General features: G+C 43.9%; 1 protein-coding gene across 1 annotated transcript in view; it reads left to right on the top strand.

The window, feature by feature from the left end:
* The window catches only part of LOC126263566 (UDP-glucosyltransferase 2-like), a 65,033-nt gene that overhangs the window by 16,737 nt on the left and 31,540 nt on the right, over nucleotides 1–16,756 (top strand). Inside the window, exons 3-4 of the mRNA XM_049960658.1 lie at nucleotides 4,294–4,614; nucleotides 14,335–14,557. Coding sequence (XP_049816615.1) covers nucleotides 4,294–4,614; nucleotides 14,335–14,557 — 544 coding nt within the window. The remainder of the gene's footprint in view (nucleotides 1–4,293; nucleotides 4,615–14,334; nucleotides 14,558–16,756) is intronic.

Below are 16,756 nucleotides of genomic sequence, written 5' to 3'. Positions count from 1 at the left end.
CCGCTCCGTGCACTTTTTGAGCTCAGTGGGTTATCAGTGATTATTGCATTACTGAGGTTGTAACCGCCAGCTGTTTTGGTGTTGATGAGCAGTTTACAGTTACGCGTACCCTCCCTACATCCCCCAAACAAAACACACACACACACACACACACACACACACATTCCCCGTACCGTACCTGACAAATGTTTTATATCTAAATCAGATCGTGTTTAACTTGTAATTAACCTGTCCTGGAAAAGTTTCATTTTGCTGCTATCCAACAGAAACAAGTTTCTCATTTTTTTGCATTCCACATAACGTGAAAGTGGTTATAATATTTTCGTCAAGACTATTATTGATTTTCGACTTTACCCAGTTTCGATGTGAGCTAGATGTCAAAAATTATTGTCTCAAAACCTAACATTCTCGCTGAAAAGAGTTTGGATGACATTGGTTTGTTTAAAAATAGCAAATGTACTCAGTAAACGGAAATAAAACACACCGTTAGTACACAAATGTTCGAAAAATAGTATCGTTCCTCCGCAAGGCGATTTTTGTGAGCCTTCCATCTTGCATGTCACGACGATACATCCCCACTCGCTCCTATGAAGGTTTCAATTTTTTTCCATTATTACAGCATTTTTATCACTGAGATCTATATGTGCAGCCTTTGTTTAATATATTCATTCCTCTACCTGTCTAGTATACTAAACCTTCTCACCTTCCGCAGGAGCATCGTCCCTGTTGCCTACATCTGTTTTACCCTTTTAAAGGTGACCATCACTGCCGCCAGTACAGAACTGTCTTTGTACAAGAGGATATTAACAATGTGTAATCTCTGGTCTCATTATTTAGTGTTCAATGTATTGTACAACGGTTGTATTGAAGGCTAAAAATTTTATTCTTATGTAATGACTTTGGTCGCAGCATAACTTACATCCCTAAAAGAAAGGAAGAAAACCCACGGATGTTAAATAGTCAGAGTCTGACGAACATAATTTCAGATAGAAAAAAGCATTGTGAAAAGAAAGGAACTAGGCCGTTGCCTTTCAAAAGAACCATTCCAGGATTTCGCTTAATCGAGTTACGAAAGTAAGGAAGAAATATTATGGTTATCTGGGATTCCCAAGGATGTGTTAAATGTCCTCAGCCGTTCTTACTGAATATATAAATGATTTAAGAAATTACTTGAACAATCCTCTTACATTGTTTGCAGATGCTGTCGTTTACCGTGCAGTATAGGCATGGTTCATGGTTCTAAGCACTATGGGACTTCTGACGTCATCAGTCCCCCAGACATAGACCTACTTAAACCTAACTAACTTGAAGACATCACACACATCAGTGCCCGAGGCAGGATTCGAACCTGTGACCGTAGCAGCAGCGCGGTGGCGACAGCAATAGCATCCGGCCAGCCCTTATACTAACCACTCCAAACCCGTGAAATAATCATGCCGTCCCTGCGCCGATGGGGGACAAAGGTACAGGAAAAAGAAGGTTTGCATCGTACGAAAAGAGGTAGTTGACTCTGAACAACAAAAGTGTGAGTTTCAAAATAAATATAAAGAATTTAAAGGTTACAGATTCAATTAAGCAAACATCTTAAATTGTAACCACAGTAGTTGGGCTAGAGTCATTTTAGGTCTACCCTCAGCCTTAGGTTCAGGTGGGCACCAATACAAATACCGTTTACTCTTCACTGACTTTTACAAATCCTATTTACATTAAAACACTTTAGAGAAAGAGAGGGGTGGAGTGAGCTATCCAGTCGGAAGATTGGTGACACGGGTCACTTTGGGGCGCTGTAGATGACGTAAAACTGGCACAAGGCCGTCATTTGACCGCCCACTGCTGACGTCAGGAAGAGCGGTGGAGTGGTGTCTGCGTGCCAATCGGTTGGATGAAACAGTAAGTTGGGTCGATATACAGAGACGTGACAGAATGGGAAGAAGGATCTGTAGTATTTATACGTGTCAGTGGCCACACAGTGAATGAAGCTACCCACTTCTTTTGACGTTACAACGTGGGCTGTGCAATGGGTCTCTAAGGAGAGTTGTACCACTTGCAGGAAGAAAGACGGCGTAATAACAATAGTCGTAATGAAATGGTAACCGACAGAGACTGGAGACACTATGTTTCAAACCAGATAGAATTGCAGCTGTTGTTAGCTATGGGAGTTCCATCTCAACCAGTCTCTGAGCGATCGTTGTAAAGCGAAATTAATATGAAGGACATTTGGAGTCGCGTATCTGGTAAAAGGTTACTGCTCTCAGCAACACACTAGCTGTACGCCCGCAATGGGCAAAACAACACAGTTACTCTGCAGTAGTTGCCTGGGGGCGTGTACTGCGGTTCGACGAATCGCGATTTTGGTTCTACACAAATGGTGAAAGGCACTGACTATATCCACAGTCGAATGAGGCGTCTCACCCAGAGTGAAGCTAGGGTTGGAATCAGTTACGAGATGTTTTGGAAATATATTTCGCACCACGACTGATCCCAATGGTTCAAATGGCTCTGAGCACTATGGGACTCAACATCTGTGGTCATAAGTCCCCTAGAACTTAGAACTTCTTAAACCTAACTAACCTAAGGACATTACACACATCCATGCCCGAGGCAGGATTCGAACCTGCGACCGGAGCAGTCGTGCGGTTCCTGACTGAGCGCCAAGAACCGCTAGACCATCGCGGCCGGCGACTGATCCCACTTATTCAGGTTACCAATGCACTTATTTCAGTGCTTTCAGTGGTGAAGCGTTGCCCTTCCTGCTTCACTTTCACGTTGACAATGCTGTGGACAATGTCGTCTTCCAGGATGACAACAGCATGTTCATTCTTATGAGCCTGTTTTCACTAACACTCACGCAACCTATCGCACGTCTACTGGCAACTTCATCACCTCATCTTAATCGCACAGGAAACGTCTTGTACTCTTTGGAGCAGCGGATAGAATGCAGCAGTCAACATCCCTAGGTAACTCTAGGGGATGTAATCATATGTAGCTTTCAGTTAATATTCGCAAGTGAAGGCCTATCCTAAGATATTTGTACTAAAATTATTATTATTGAAATATATTTGCCGGCTGACTATATAGCTCGAAACACGTATGATGGCGGTCCACACAGGTCGAGTCAGCAATTGGGATTGTTTCCAGTTCGACAAACGTGTCTTACAGGGAGTGAAAGGCTATTTGCAATTTGTACAGAAACCAGATGGCAGTTATAAGAGTCGAGGGGTATGAAAGGGAAGCAGTGGTTGGGAAGCGAGTGAGACGTTGTAGCCTCTCCCCGATGTAATTCAGCAAGCAGTAAAGGATACAAAAGAATAATTCGGAGTAGGTATTAAAATCCACGGAGAAGAAATAAAAACTTTAAGGTTCGCCGATGACGTAGTAATTCTGTCAGAGACAGCAAAGGACTTGGAAGAGCAGTTGAACGGAATGGACAGTGTCTTGAAGGGAGGATATAAGATGAACATCAACAAAAGCAAAACGAGGATAATGGAATGTAGTCGAGTTAACTCGGGTGATGCTGAGGGAATTAGATTAGGAAATGAGGCACTTAAAGTAGTAAAGGAGTTTTGCTATTTGGGGAGCAAAATAACTGATGATGGTCGAAGTAGAGAGGATATAAAATGTAGACTGGCAATGGCAAGGAAATCGTTTCTGAGGAAGAGAAATTTGTTAACATCGAGTATAGATTTAAGTGCCAGGAAGTCGTTTCTGAAAGTATTTGTATGGAGTGTAGCCATGTATGGAAGTGAAACATGGACGATAACCAGTTTGGACAAGAAGAGAATAGAAGCTTTCGAAATGTGGTGCTACAGAAGAATGCTGAAGATTAGATGGGTAGATCACATAATGAGGAGGTATTGAATAGGATTGGGGAGAAGAGGAGTTTGTGGCACAACTTGACTAGAAGAAGAGATCGGTTGCTAGGAAATCGTAGAGGGAGGCCAAGAGATGAATACACTAAGCAGATTCAGAAGGATGTAGGCTGCAGTACGTACTGGACGTGTCTTCCACTTGAAGAAAGTGTGTCCGTTGGAAATTAAATCTGACGCTTGCTTACCTAGAATTTGTCGCTTACCAGAAACATAATCCATCACAAATAGCAACAAATGGAACTAAAATTCGCCAAGTAACTCGCTACTATAGAGCATAATCCTCGCACAGACTACAAAGTTCACAGAACAGCGCTCAGGACAGTGCTGGACGGTCCTCGTTTGTCGGAGAATGCGTGACGTCGTCCATGACTCCAAATAGAACGTCTGATTAGCTTCATTGTGTAACTGTGTCATAATTCTGCAGATGGGGAACCCCGACCACCCGGCCTACATGGAGAACTTCTTCCTGTCGATGGTGGCGCCGCTGGGTTTCTGGGAGAGGACGGCCAACAGCGCATTCTACCTGCTGATGAGACTGGCCAACTGGTGGCTGTCGGAGCGAGTGATCGACGAGGTAGAGCAAGCCGCGCTGGGCAGCGCCGCGCCCCCCACCAGCCGTCTGGTCTACAACACCAGCCTCATGTTCCTCAACAGCCACTTCAGCCTCAACCAGCCCATACCACTCGTGCCTGCTATGATCGAGGTTGGGGGCCTCCACATACAACAGCCCAAGAATCTGCCAAAGGTGTGTACCGCTGCCCCACCTCTAAAGTAACTGGCTGTTGTGCCAGTCATCAGTCTCAACATTGTTTTGATACATTTTTCGGTATAGCTTCCCAATTATTATCTTTATTTCAGCACGAATGGTACATCCATTACCATCAAATGATGACTTCCAAACTCATATCTAGGTCTGGCGCTGCAGTTCTTTCAACTATCCAACTCATTACAGTTTTAGCAGCCTCTTACAGTAGAAGATAAGGTGAAAAAAGGCAGTCCTAGATATGTAACATTCGTACATTTACGGAAAACTTCTAACTGCAACACACTTCGAAATTCTTAAGAAAACAGGGAAAAACTACAGGTAGCGAAACGTCATCTTCAACCTGTACAGAAAAGAGTCTCCAGTTATGAGTCGAAGTATATGAAAGGCAAGCAGCAGTTGAGAAGGCAGTGAGACACGGTTTCAGACTATCTTCTGTCTTATCCAGTCTGTACAATGAACAATCTGTGAAGGAAACCATAATGAAATTTCAGGATAAGAAGTAAAATCCTTGAGGTTTGTCGCTCACACTGTAATTCCATATGAGGAGTTGGAGGAGCAGTTCAGTGGATTGGATAACGTCTTGAAAAGAGGTTATAATATGAACACCAACAAAAGTAAAATGAGAGGAATGGGATGTCATCGAATTAAATCAGATGTGCTGATAGAATTAGATAGGACAGTGAGACACTACAGCTAATCAATGGTTATAGGCTTTTCAGGAGCAAGAAATTCCCTATGGCCGAAGTACAGAGGATATGAAATACAGACTGCCAATACTAACTAAGTGCGCAGCTCGTGGTCTCGCGGTAGCGTCCTTGTTTCCCGAGGACGGGGTCTCGGGTTCAATTCCCGGCGGGATCAGGGATTTTAACCTGCCACGAGATGACTGGGTGTTGTTGTGTCGTCTTCATCATCATTCATCCCCATTACGGTCGGAGCATGGCAATGGCAAACTACCTACATTAGGACCTTGCCTAGTACGGCGGTGCGGTTCTCTTGCATCGTCCCCTACGCTCGGTTACGGAGTATGGGGCTTCATCGTCATCAATACTAACAACATGGTTTCTGAAAAGGGAAATTTATAACATCGTATAATAATTTAAACGCTAGGTAGTCTTTTCTCCAGGTATTGGTATGTTGTAGCACTATATAGAAGTGAAATGTGCACGAAGAAAGAAAAGCAGAAATAAGCTTTTGAAATGTGATGCCACAGATGAGTGTGGAAGACTAGACGGGTAGAGGAAAGAGCGAGTAAGAAGGTACTGAATTATACTGGAAAAAAAGTAATTTGTGGCGAAGTTTGACTAAAAAAAGGACTTCGTTGATATTCTTGCCCATCAAGAAATCGTCAATTTCGTAATGAAAGGAAATCTGCGTGATAAAAGTTGTAGTGTGAGACGAAGGCGTGAGTACAGTGATCTTATCAGAACTACATCGAATCAATCTTCGACTGAAGATCACACGACAACAGGAGGTTCACGTCAGCGTACACGCCCAACTAAACTGTCTCATCGCCGTTCACGACAACAACTGTTTCTTTCTTCCCACAGTTTAAGTTTCCTGAGCGCCGCTGCTTTATATTTTTTTGTGGTCTGCACTGCCTTGTTACGATAGTAACAGCGATGCTCTTCATTCACTCGATGTCTCCTATCATGCCAACTTGATGAACATTCTCTAAACTTTGAATCATTCCTCACAAATTACACCACTAGCGTCTCGTAAGTGGTTCTTTTAACAGATGCACTGCATCTTTGCAGAAACTTTGCAACAAAACTAGCTCTACCATCCTTCGTACTGGTTATAATCATTTATCTCTCTTCATATAGCCCTGTAGCATTACCCTTGATTATTCAAACATACTACGGGCTTCAGAATGTTACTTCGTCACATGTAAAACCAAACTTTCTGGTTCTTTCTCTTTGTTGTGGACACGGAACCGGCGTTCAGCAGAAGAAGCGGGAATACTGTCAATGTCGGTCTGCACTTCGTTACAACTATACAATGGTGATAATTTCCTGCCCACGACAGCACTGCCAGGGTCTGTTACGACTGCCGGTCCTCTCTGATAAATCAGTTATTTGTGTTCAGAACATCTGCGATTTTGAGACTCTTCCTTGTAGAAAACACAAATTTTCTTTCGTTTCTTATGAACATTCACCGTCCAGTCCGCAGCTCGCGGTCTTGCGGTAGCGTTCTCGCTTCCCGCGCACGGGGTCCCGGGTTCGATTCCCGGCGGGGTCAGGGATTTCCTCTGCCTGGAGATGACTGTTGTGTGTCTCTCATCATCATTGATTCGCAAGTGGCCGAAGTGGCGTCAGCTTAAAAGGACTTAAAAGGACGGCGGCCGAACAACCCCGCATGGAGTCTCCCGGCCAACAATGCCATACGATCATTTCATTTTTTTCATCCACCATCCAACGTAGTGCACTGCCTGGTATCAATCGTAAATCTTTTGAGCAAATCACACATCTTTAAAGATACTCAACATCGTGGTATTTTTTGGAAAAGTTCAAGAATTTGTACAGTTTTGAACGCGTTTCGGAAAACTAGAAAGGCGGAATCTACATGTTCACCTGCATATACTGCTTCCAAGCAGTCGTCTGCGGAAGAATAATAAAAAGAAAAAAAAACGCCAAGTCTTATCCACAGAGTGATTTTTCTCGATCCATCGATGATTCTCTGCGAGAAATATTTTTCCCTCCAGGTATACAATAAAATCAAGCCTGGAATATAGTCTAAAATTCTACAACAGTATGTTGTTTTCAATACTGAACTGTATTTCTGTGCGAGTGTTGTTTTACTTTATTGTACGCGGAAATCACCTGTGCTCCTTTCCGGTCATACCGCTTTATTCGATATCTGAGATATTCGTAATAAATGTGAGTTAGGTCAGAAATGAATCTAAAATGTAGTAAGGATTCCGTTAGTGTGTTTTATCTTTCCCAGTTTGAGAAATACTATTTTTTTTATAGCACCAGTGCTTCAATGTTTAAGCGTTTCATTATCGATGCCTTTAAGAAGTGCAGATATTAGCAGCTGGTTTGTGGTGGGTGCTATATCGCTGATGCTCTAGAAGTTTCTGAAAGCCTCACGCCAACGGTCTGAGAGTCCCGGGTAGACGGTGTATGCTTTTAACGCGTTGGAGCGAGGCGGTCAGCGGCTGGAGGTCGAGGGTGACAGTTGGAGTGTGCTACAGTAGCGACGACAAAAGATTAATTATGAAGCGTAATTAATTTGTAAGTGATAATGAGATGCATTAAAATCGTGGTCGTGACATTGATGGGAAGTAAATTTGTGAAGCAAAATTTTGTACGATCCTGAATTTTGAGCAGTTTGAAGATTGTGGAGCGATATATGTATGACAGTTTCTAGTAGCAGGGGATAAACTAATTTACTAGGTGATCGTGAACAGAACTTGAATACCGCAATTACTCTGGAACACTTTTGGGCGACGTAGCTAAATGATAGAAATATTCATATTTAGCAAACAATTGAAAAAACAGGATGGATGAACTGGAATTCAGAAAGACTGACCAAAGAACATGAACTTGTTACAAGGTTTGACTGTGGAACTGTCTGCGGACTCTGTTCATTTCTTTTTTTTACTGATGCAAGAGCTGCCGATAATATTAATTTTTGAATTTACTTCAATTCTCGTTGATACATAGAGTGTAACAATCTCTGTTTCCGTAACATTCGCCGACAAGTGCCGTTAAACGAAGGTGGGCCCTTCCCATACTTTATTGCATACAACTTTTAACATGGCTGACGTTCGCAGCAGCCGTGTACACGAGTTTGAAAAATATGTATCAAAGTCTGTCTCAAAGTACAAAGACATCAGAAAGAAGATCCTAAACACAGGTATGGCCATATCGTTTAATAAAAAGTGTGAGGAAATGGGACTGCTACCGAGCTACATAAAATCCTTTCTTAACATCAAGCAATGTGCGAAGAAACCCAAGATGTTCAAAACTTTAGTGCAGAAAATCGTTTCAGACAGAATTAATGCTTTACATAAAAAGAAAGAAAGTTTAAATGAAGAAACATATTATCTGTTTTCAGAGCTAACTAAAGTGTTCCGTTTACAATTTAATTTTCAAATAGATGAATTGTGGATCTTTATGACTGAATGGCTAAACGATTGTAAAAATGTAATACGACCATAAATTTTTTACTAGAGTGATAAACAAAACGGAAATACAATTTACCAGAGAAGAAAGTACTCTCCTGGAGAAGGGCTTAAATATAATGTAATGCCTAATGTCTCAGAGCCAGATGTAATTGAAAACCTAGTTATAGATCTTAAGATTGGACTAGATAGTGTAAAAATCGATAGTGCTCAACAAGTCAGAGCAGCTCACGATGTTTTTAATATTATCAGTAAAAACAATTTTTCTTGTCGGATCTCTAAAAATTCAGATGTTAAATTAATGAAAAGTATCAATGCAAAGTTAAAGCACAATGACGCCTTAGTTACTAAATCAGACAAAGGCAGTGTTATAATTGTCTCTAGTAAGAATATATATCTGTAAAATCTTAGAGCTTTTCGAGGCTAATAATGTATCTGAAATAGAGGAGGACCCTACTCCCGGTCTACAAAAAGAAATTATATGTGCTGTAAATGAGGCTAAACATTTGCTAAAGCCCTTTCAAAAGAAACAGCTGATAAACATGAACCCCCAGACACCCAAACTTCGTTTTCAATTCAAAGTACATAAAATAAACCACCCTATCCGTCCAATAGTAAACAGTATTAGTAGCGGATATCACGATTTAGCCAGGTTCCTTCACGACAGGATTAAAAAATCATACGTATTTCAGAATACTTATTCAATAACGAATAGCCAATCACTGATTAATAAAATAAAAAAATGGAATGTAATCAGGAGACAAAGTTAATATACACTCCTGGAAATGGAAAAAAGAACACATTGACACCGGTGTGTCAGACCCACCATACTTGCTCCGGACACTGCGAGAGGGCTGTACAAGCAATGATCACACGCACGGCACAGCGGACACACCAGGAACCGCGGTGTTGGCCGTCGAATGGCGCTAGCTGCGCAGCATTTGTGCACCGCCGCCGTCAGTGTCAGCCAGTTTGCGTGGCATACGGAGCTCCATCGCAGTCTTTAACACTGGTAGCATGCCGCGACAGCGTGGACGTGAACCGTATGTGCAGTTGACGGACTTTGAGCGAGGGCGTATAGTGGGCATGCGGGAGGCCGGGTGGACGTACCGCCGAATTGCTCAACACGTGGGGCGTGAGGTCTCCACAGTACATCGATGTTGTCGCCAGTGGTCGGCGGAAGGTGCACGTGCCCGTCAACCTGGGACCGGACCGCAGCGACGCACAGATGCACGCCAAGACCGTAGGATCCTACGCAGTGCCGTAGGGGACCGCACCGCCACTTCCCAGCAAATTAGGGACACTGTTGCTCCTGGGGTATCGGCGAGGACCATTCGCAACCGTCTCCATGAAGCTGGGCTACGGTCCCGCACGCCGTTAGGCCGTCTTCCGCTCACGCCCCAACATCGTGCAGCCCGCCTCCAGTGGTGTCGCGACAGGCGTGAATGGAGGGACGAATGGAGACGTGTCGTCTTCAGCGATGAGAGTCGCTTCTGCCTTGGTGCCAATGATGGTCGTATGCGTGTTTGGCGCCGTGCAGGTGAGCGCCACAATCAGGACTGCATACGACCGAGGCACACAGGGCCAACACCCGGCATCATGGTGTGGGGAGTGATCTCCTACACTGGCCGTACACCACTGGTGATCGTCAAGGGGACACTGAATAGTGCACGGTACATCCAAACCGTCATCGAACCCATCGTTCTACCATTCCTAGACCGGCAAGGGAACTTGCTGTTCCAACAGGACAATGCACGTCCGCATGTATCCCGTGCCACCCAACGTGCTCTAGAAAGTGTAAGTCAGCTACCCTGGCCAGCAAGGTCTCCGGATGTGTCCCCCATTGAGCATGTTTGGGACTGGATGAAGCGTCGTCTCACGCGGTCTGCACGTCCAGCACAAACGCTGGTCCAACTGAGGCGCCAGGTGGAAATGGCATGGCAAGCCGTTCCACAGGACTACATCCAGCATCTCTACGGTCGTCTCCATGGGAAAATAGCAGCCTGCATTGCTGCGAAAGGTGGATATACACTGTACTAGTGCCGACATTGTGCATGCTCTGTTGCCTGTGTCTATGTGCCTGTGGTTCTGTCAGTGTGATCATGTGATGTATCTGACCCCAGGAATGTGTCAATAAAGTTTCCCCTTCCTGGGACAATGAATTCACGGTGTTCTTATTTCAATTTCCAGGAGTGTAGTTCGACATTACTAACCTTTACGCTAATGTACCGGTCCTGTATACAGTTGAAATTGTGGAGAATAACCTTCGTACCTATAAAAAAGATATAACAGACGAACAGATTACTGATCTCATACGTTTGTTGTCACTGGTAGTAAAATATAGCTACTTCGAGTTTAACGGCAAACTGTATAAACAACTTGACGGCATAGCAATGGGTAATCCGCTAGCGGGAATTTTAGCTGACATTTTCATCAAGACAAAATCTTCAGTAGGTTCGACTCCACAGAATAAGGTATTTTATCCTATTCGCGATACGTAGATGACGTTCTGATTATATACAAAAAATGGCTCTGAGCACTATGGGACTCAACATCTTAGGTCATAAGTCCCCTAGAACTTAGAATTACTTAAACCTAACTAACCTAAGGACGTCACACACACCCATGCCCGAGGCAGGATTCGAACCTGCGACCGTAGCAGTCCCGCGGTCCCGGATTATATACAATGACACTAATGAAAGCGTAGATCAACTGTTCAATTTGTTCAATAACCTCCATGAAAAAATTAGTTTCACGTGTGAGTTACAAAATGAACGCCGCGAATTAAATTTCCTAGATCTGAAGTTGGCGATAATAGAGAATAAAATAATTTTTGACATTTTTAGAAAACCCACGAGTACTGATTATACCGTACCTGCAGACTCGACACACCCTCAATCTCATAAGAAAGCTTTCTTTCATTCAGCAATTCTGCCGTGGTTACTCCCTTATCACAAGAAAAACTGCAGAAAGAAATTGATGTAATTAAGACAATTGCATTTAATAACGGCTATGATCCCTCACTAGTGGAAAACATCCTTAAAGAAAAAACTAAAGAAGGAGTCACCACTTTAGGTACTGGTAAAACTAATAATAATGATAAAAAGTACATCTCAATACCCTTTTTAGGTAACATATCGTATAGGATTCAGCGTCTGTTAACTAAAAAATACGGCTGCAAGGTTGCTTTCTCCACACATAATAATTTCCAAAAAAATTAATTCATAATCTAAAAGCTTCAAACGAACCTTTACGTGGCTCAGGGGTATATATAATTTCCTGTAATACATGTCCAGCATTTTATATTGGACAGACAGGCAGAGCTTTCAACGTAAGATACAAAGAAATTCTTTTAGGCAAAAAAGGCAATAATGTGCACAATTCAACATTTGCAGAACATCTTTTCATAACAGGGCATAATTCTAAAGAATTAAACGAAATGACAATTCTGCATAGAGAAAAGAAAGGGAGAAAACTTAATGTTTTGGAAAAACTTGAAATTTTCAGGCACACACCAAATAAAGATGACATGTTGAATGAACAAGTACAGTTGAAAAATAGAAATTTTTTTAATGCTTTTAAACCAGTGCTCTCAGTTGTATGATACTTATAGTCCAGGTTCTCTCCTCCTTTTCAGAAACATTATTTTACCTCTGTTAAGTTACGCTCATTACCAGATGACCTCTGTAGCCTAGTTATGCAAGCTTTCTTTTCAAATTTTGTGTCATATAATGAACTGTTGTTCTTCATTACGTATGTAATTCCAGTCGTATTTAACTCTGGTTCTGCCTGTGCTACGTAAAACATAGCGAACTTTGTACTATTTTATCCCGTTTGAAGCTCATTTATAAATGTTACTCAATTTATAAAATTAATTTTGTTCAAAGCTATATTGGCTATACGTGTGATTTACTTCAGGAAATGTGTAATATACAAAATTGTTTTGCTCACGATACTAGTGCCCCGCTTGTGGCGCGCCCTACATTGCGTTTACTTGGCAGCGTGACTAGTTGCCACACAGTCAGTCTCCTCACACCACACCGTTGCTACTTCCGTTTTAATGTTTGACCTTTTGAAGAACATTATGTTTTATATTTTAATGTATGACTTGAGCAACTCAGCTCTTGAATCATTGTACGATATGTTCTTCATGTAAGTACTATTTGTTTTTCACTCGTTTATATTAATATAACTTTTATTCGATAAGAATTTAATCTGACATATTCATTTTAGGTAATTACCTTACCTTCTGATGAAGTCACCCTTAGAGGTGACGAAACCCGGTCAAGGTATACAGAAAACCTATGCAACTCGTTGGCTGATTTTTTTTACATATTTTTCACATTTTATTGCATTAAAAGTAAGTATTTATGTAGAACTCGCTGAATCAAGTCATCTAGCTTTAACCATTAATGTTTTATGTTTGTCAAATTTGCACCAATTCCTGATATACACATCACACCTACTCTCCTACTTCTTCGGATGAGAATTTTGCATTTGGCGACGGTTGTTGTAATAGAATGTGGCATATTACTGTGATCTTCAATTCAAAAAATGATTTGATACAGTTGAGTGCCAACTTCTTTATACATGCATAACTAATGCAACCTATCTCTGTTTGGACCTGCTTACTTTATCCGTCCCTTCGTCTGGCTGTTAATTTTTATGTCTCATACTCTCCTCCGCGACCAAACTGACGACTCCTCGACATCTTTAGATGTGTCCTGTCACCCAGTCCATACTTTTAGTGACGTTGTGCCATAAATACGTTTTTTCCCCATTTCTATTCAGTATTTCTTCATTCTTTATGCGATCTACCCGTATAATTTCTAGCAATACGTGTGACAGTTAATTTGAGAAACTTCTGCTGTATTCTTGTCTGCACTGTTTACTGTCCACGTTTCACTTTCATGCAAGATAAAATCCACAAAAATACTTCCATAGAACACTTCCTCACACGTCCTCACTCACAACATAGCTGTTGTTTCCAGAAAATCAGTTCTTATAATCTCTCTACTTCTGCCATCGTCAGCTACCTAACAAAATGCCAAAACTCTACAATTACTTTCAGTGTCCCACTTGCTAATCTAATTTCCTCTGCACCAACTGATTTAATAAAGTAATATAAGATTTTTTGAAGACCCGATCCATCCTCTTACACTGATATTACAAGTCTTTTTCCAGCCCTGACAAAATTACAGTATCATTCGGAAAACTGGAGGTTTCAATTTTTTTCCTTTTCCATTTCCAAATTTACAAATTTTCCTTTACTGCTTGCTAAAGGTACAGGTTCAATTACATGGGCTGCCATCCAGTCTTACTCCTTTAGCAGAATCTGTCCCTTGACTCTTAGAATGGCTGTCTGCAGTGTAATGTGTCACTGACACGTAACGGATTCCCGAAATTTTCGCCACATCGGTCCCAGATAAACTGAAAGTTTTACCTTTAATTATTATTATTATTGAGAGAAACACTGCTTACTTAAATATCCTTGTATCCTCATTATGTGACATTTAATTAGTGCTGACAGTTCCTCACAGTGTTGAGACTATTGTTCGTACTGGTGACAGGAGCTGCAGGAGTTCTTCGACTCGAGCGGGCAGGGCGTGGTGTACTTCAGCATGGGCACGCTGCTGCGCGTCGACGCGCTGCCCCAGGAGCAGCTGCGAGGAATACTGCGGGCGTTCGCGTCGCTGCCGCAGAAGGTGCTCTGGAAGGCCGACCACACGCTGCTGCCGCCGCTGCCCCCCAACGTGCACACTTCCGACTGGGTGCCGCAAAACGACGTCCTCAGTGAGTCGGCACCGCTATACCGCTTTTCAGACCGACGGTCTGCCTACAGTCTGTTAGACGCTAACCTGGGGCACACCAGTGTCTCCACGCGCCCGTCAACCAGGACCCAGGCAGATGCAGGTAGCACAGGCTACGCGCGAAGCAGTCATACTGCACACTTTCTGCAAATGCGCGAGCCACCTGACCACTTCTGCCCACTAGCATGGGTCGGAGCTGTACTACCACGTAGGCAGCGGCCTGCCTGCTCGCCTACCTGAGCATCAGTTGGTCGCCCACCCTCTCCTCCCATACCCAAAGATGTCTAGGAACTGTAAGCATGCACTGTAGCTGGAGCATACTCGTCTATAGGGTCTATATAAAACGGATGTATGTGTACACCAATCAGCCAGAAAATTATGACCACCTACCTAACCGCCGGCATGTTCACCATTGACAATGATAGCTGCAGCGACACGTCGTGGGATGGAAACAATGAGGCCTTGGTAGGTTGCTGGACGGAGTTGCCACCACATGAGCAAGTCACCTAACTCCCGTAAATTCCGGGGAGGGGGTTGATGTGCTCTGACACCAACCTTAATCACATCCCAGATGTGTTCGATCAGGCTCACATCTACTGAGTTGAGAGGCGAGCACATCAATTGGAACTCGCCTCTGTGTTCCCTGAACCAATCCATCACACTCCCGACCCTGTGACATGGCGCTTTACCTTGTTGATAAATTCCACTGCCGCCGGGAAGATGATCGTCATGAAGAAGTGAACGTGGTCTGCAACCAGTATACGACACTCCTTGCCCATCACGGTGCGTTGCACTAGCTTCAGTAGACCATTAATACCCATGGATGCCCACTTGAACGTTCTCCACAGCATAATGGAGCTGCTGCCAGCTTGTCTCAGTCCTGCAGTACGGATGTCAAGTAGCTGTTCCCCTGGAAGACGACGAAATTGCCCCCTCCCATCGGCATAATGAAGAAGGTATCGCCATACATCAGACCATGCAACGCTCTTCCACTGCACCAACTCCCAGAGCGATGGTCACATGCCCATCTCGTAGTTGTCGATGTCGTTGTATTAACATTGGCATGTGCATGGGTCGTCAGCCATACACGACCATCGTTACGAGTCTTCGGTGCACTGTGGGTTCGGACACACTTGTGCTCTGCCCGCCATTACAGCCTGATGTTAGTTCTGCCACATCTCGTCGCCTGTTTTGTTTTACCATTCCGCCCATCCTATGACGTCCGACTCTTGTGATGAAGCTGGCCGCCCAACACCACGACGTCTGGACGTGGCTTCATCTCGGTTACGGCACGTGTTGAAAACGCTCACCACAGCACTCCTCGAACTCCCGACAGGTCATGTACACTCCTGGAAATTGAAATAAGAACACCGTGAATTCATTGTCCCAGGAAGGGGAAACTTTATTGACACATTCCTGGGGTCAGATACATCACATGATCACACTGACAGAACCACAGGCACATAGACACAGGCAACAGAGCATGCACAATGTCGGCACTAGTACAGTGTATATCCACCTTTCGCAGCAATGCAGGCTGCTATTCCCCCATGGAGACGATCGTAGAGATGCTGGATGTAGTCCTGTGGAACGGCTTGCCATGCCATTTCCACCTGGCGCCTCAGTTGGACCAGCGTTCGTGCCGGACGTGCAGACCGCGTGAGACGACGCTTCATCCAGTCCCAAACATGCTCAATGGGGGACAGATCCGGAGATCTTGCTGGCCAGGGTAGTTGACTTACACCTTCTAGAGCACGTTGGGTGGCACGGGATACATGCGGACGTGCATTGTCCTGTTGGAACAGCAAGTTCCCTTGCCGGTCTAGGAATGGTAGAACGATGGGTTCGATGACGGTTTGGATGTACCGTGCACTATTCAGTGTCCCCTCGACGATCACCAGTGGTGTACGGCCAGTGTAGGAGATCGCTCCCCACACCATGATGCCGGGTGTTGGCCCTGTGTGCCTCGGTCGTATGCAGTCCTGATTGTGGCGCTCACCTGCACGGCGCCAAACACGCATACGACCATCATTGGCACCAAGGCAGAAGCGACTCTCATCGCTGAAGACGACACGTCTCCATTCGTCCCTCCATTCACGCCTATTGCGACACCACTGGAGGCGGGCTGCACGATGTTGGGGCGTGAGCGGAAGACGGCCTAACGGTGTGCGGGACCGTAGCC

The sequence above is a fragment of the Schistocerca nitens genome, chromosome 6 (genome assembly GCF_023898315.1).
Source record: "Schistocerca nitens isolate TAMUIC-IGC-003100 chromosome 6, iqSchNite1.1, whole genome shotgun sequence".
In the NCBI taxonomy this organism is placed as follows: domain Eukaryota; kingdom Metazoa; phylum Arthropoda; class Insecta; order Orthoptera; family Acrididae; genus Schistocerca; species Schistocerca nitens.
This window is presented reverse-complemented; position numbering and strand designations above follow the sequence as displayed.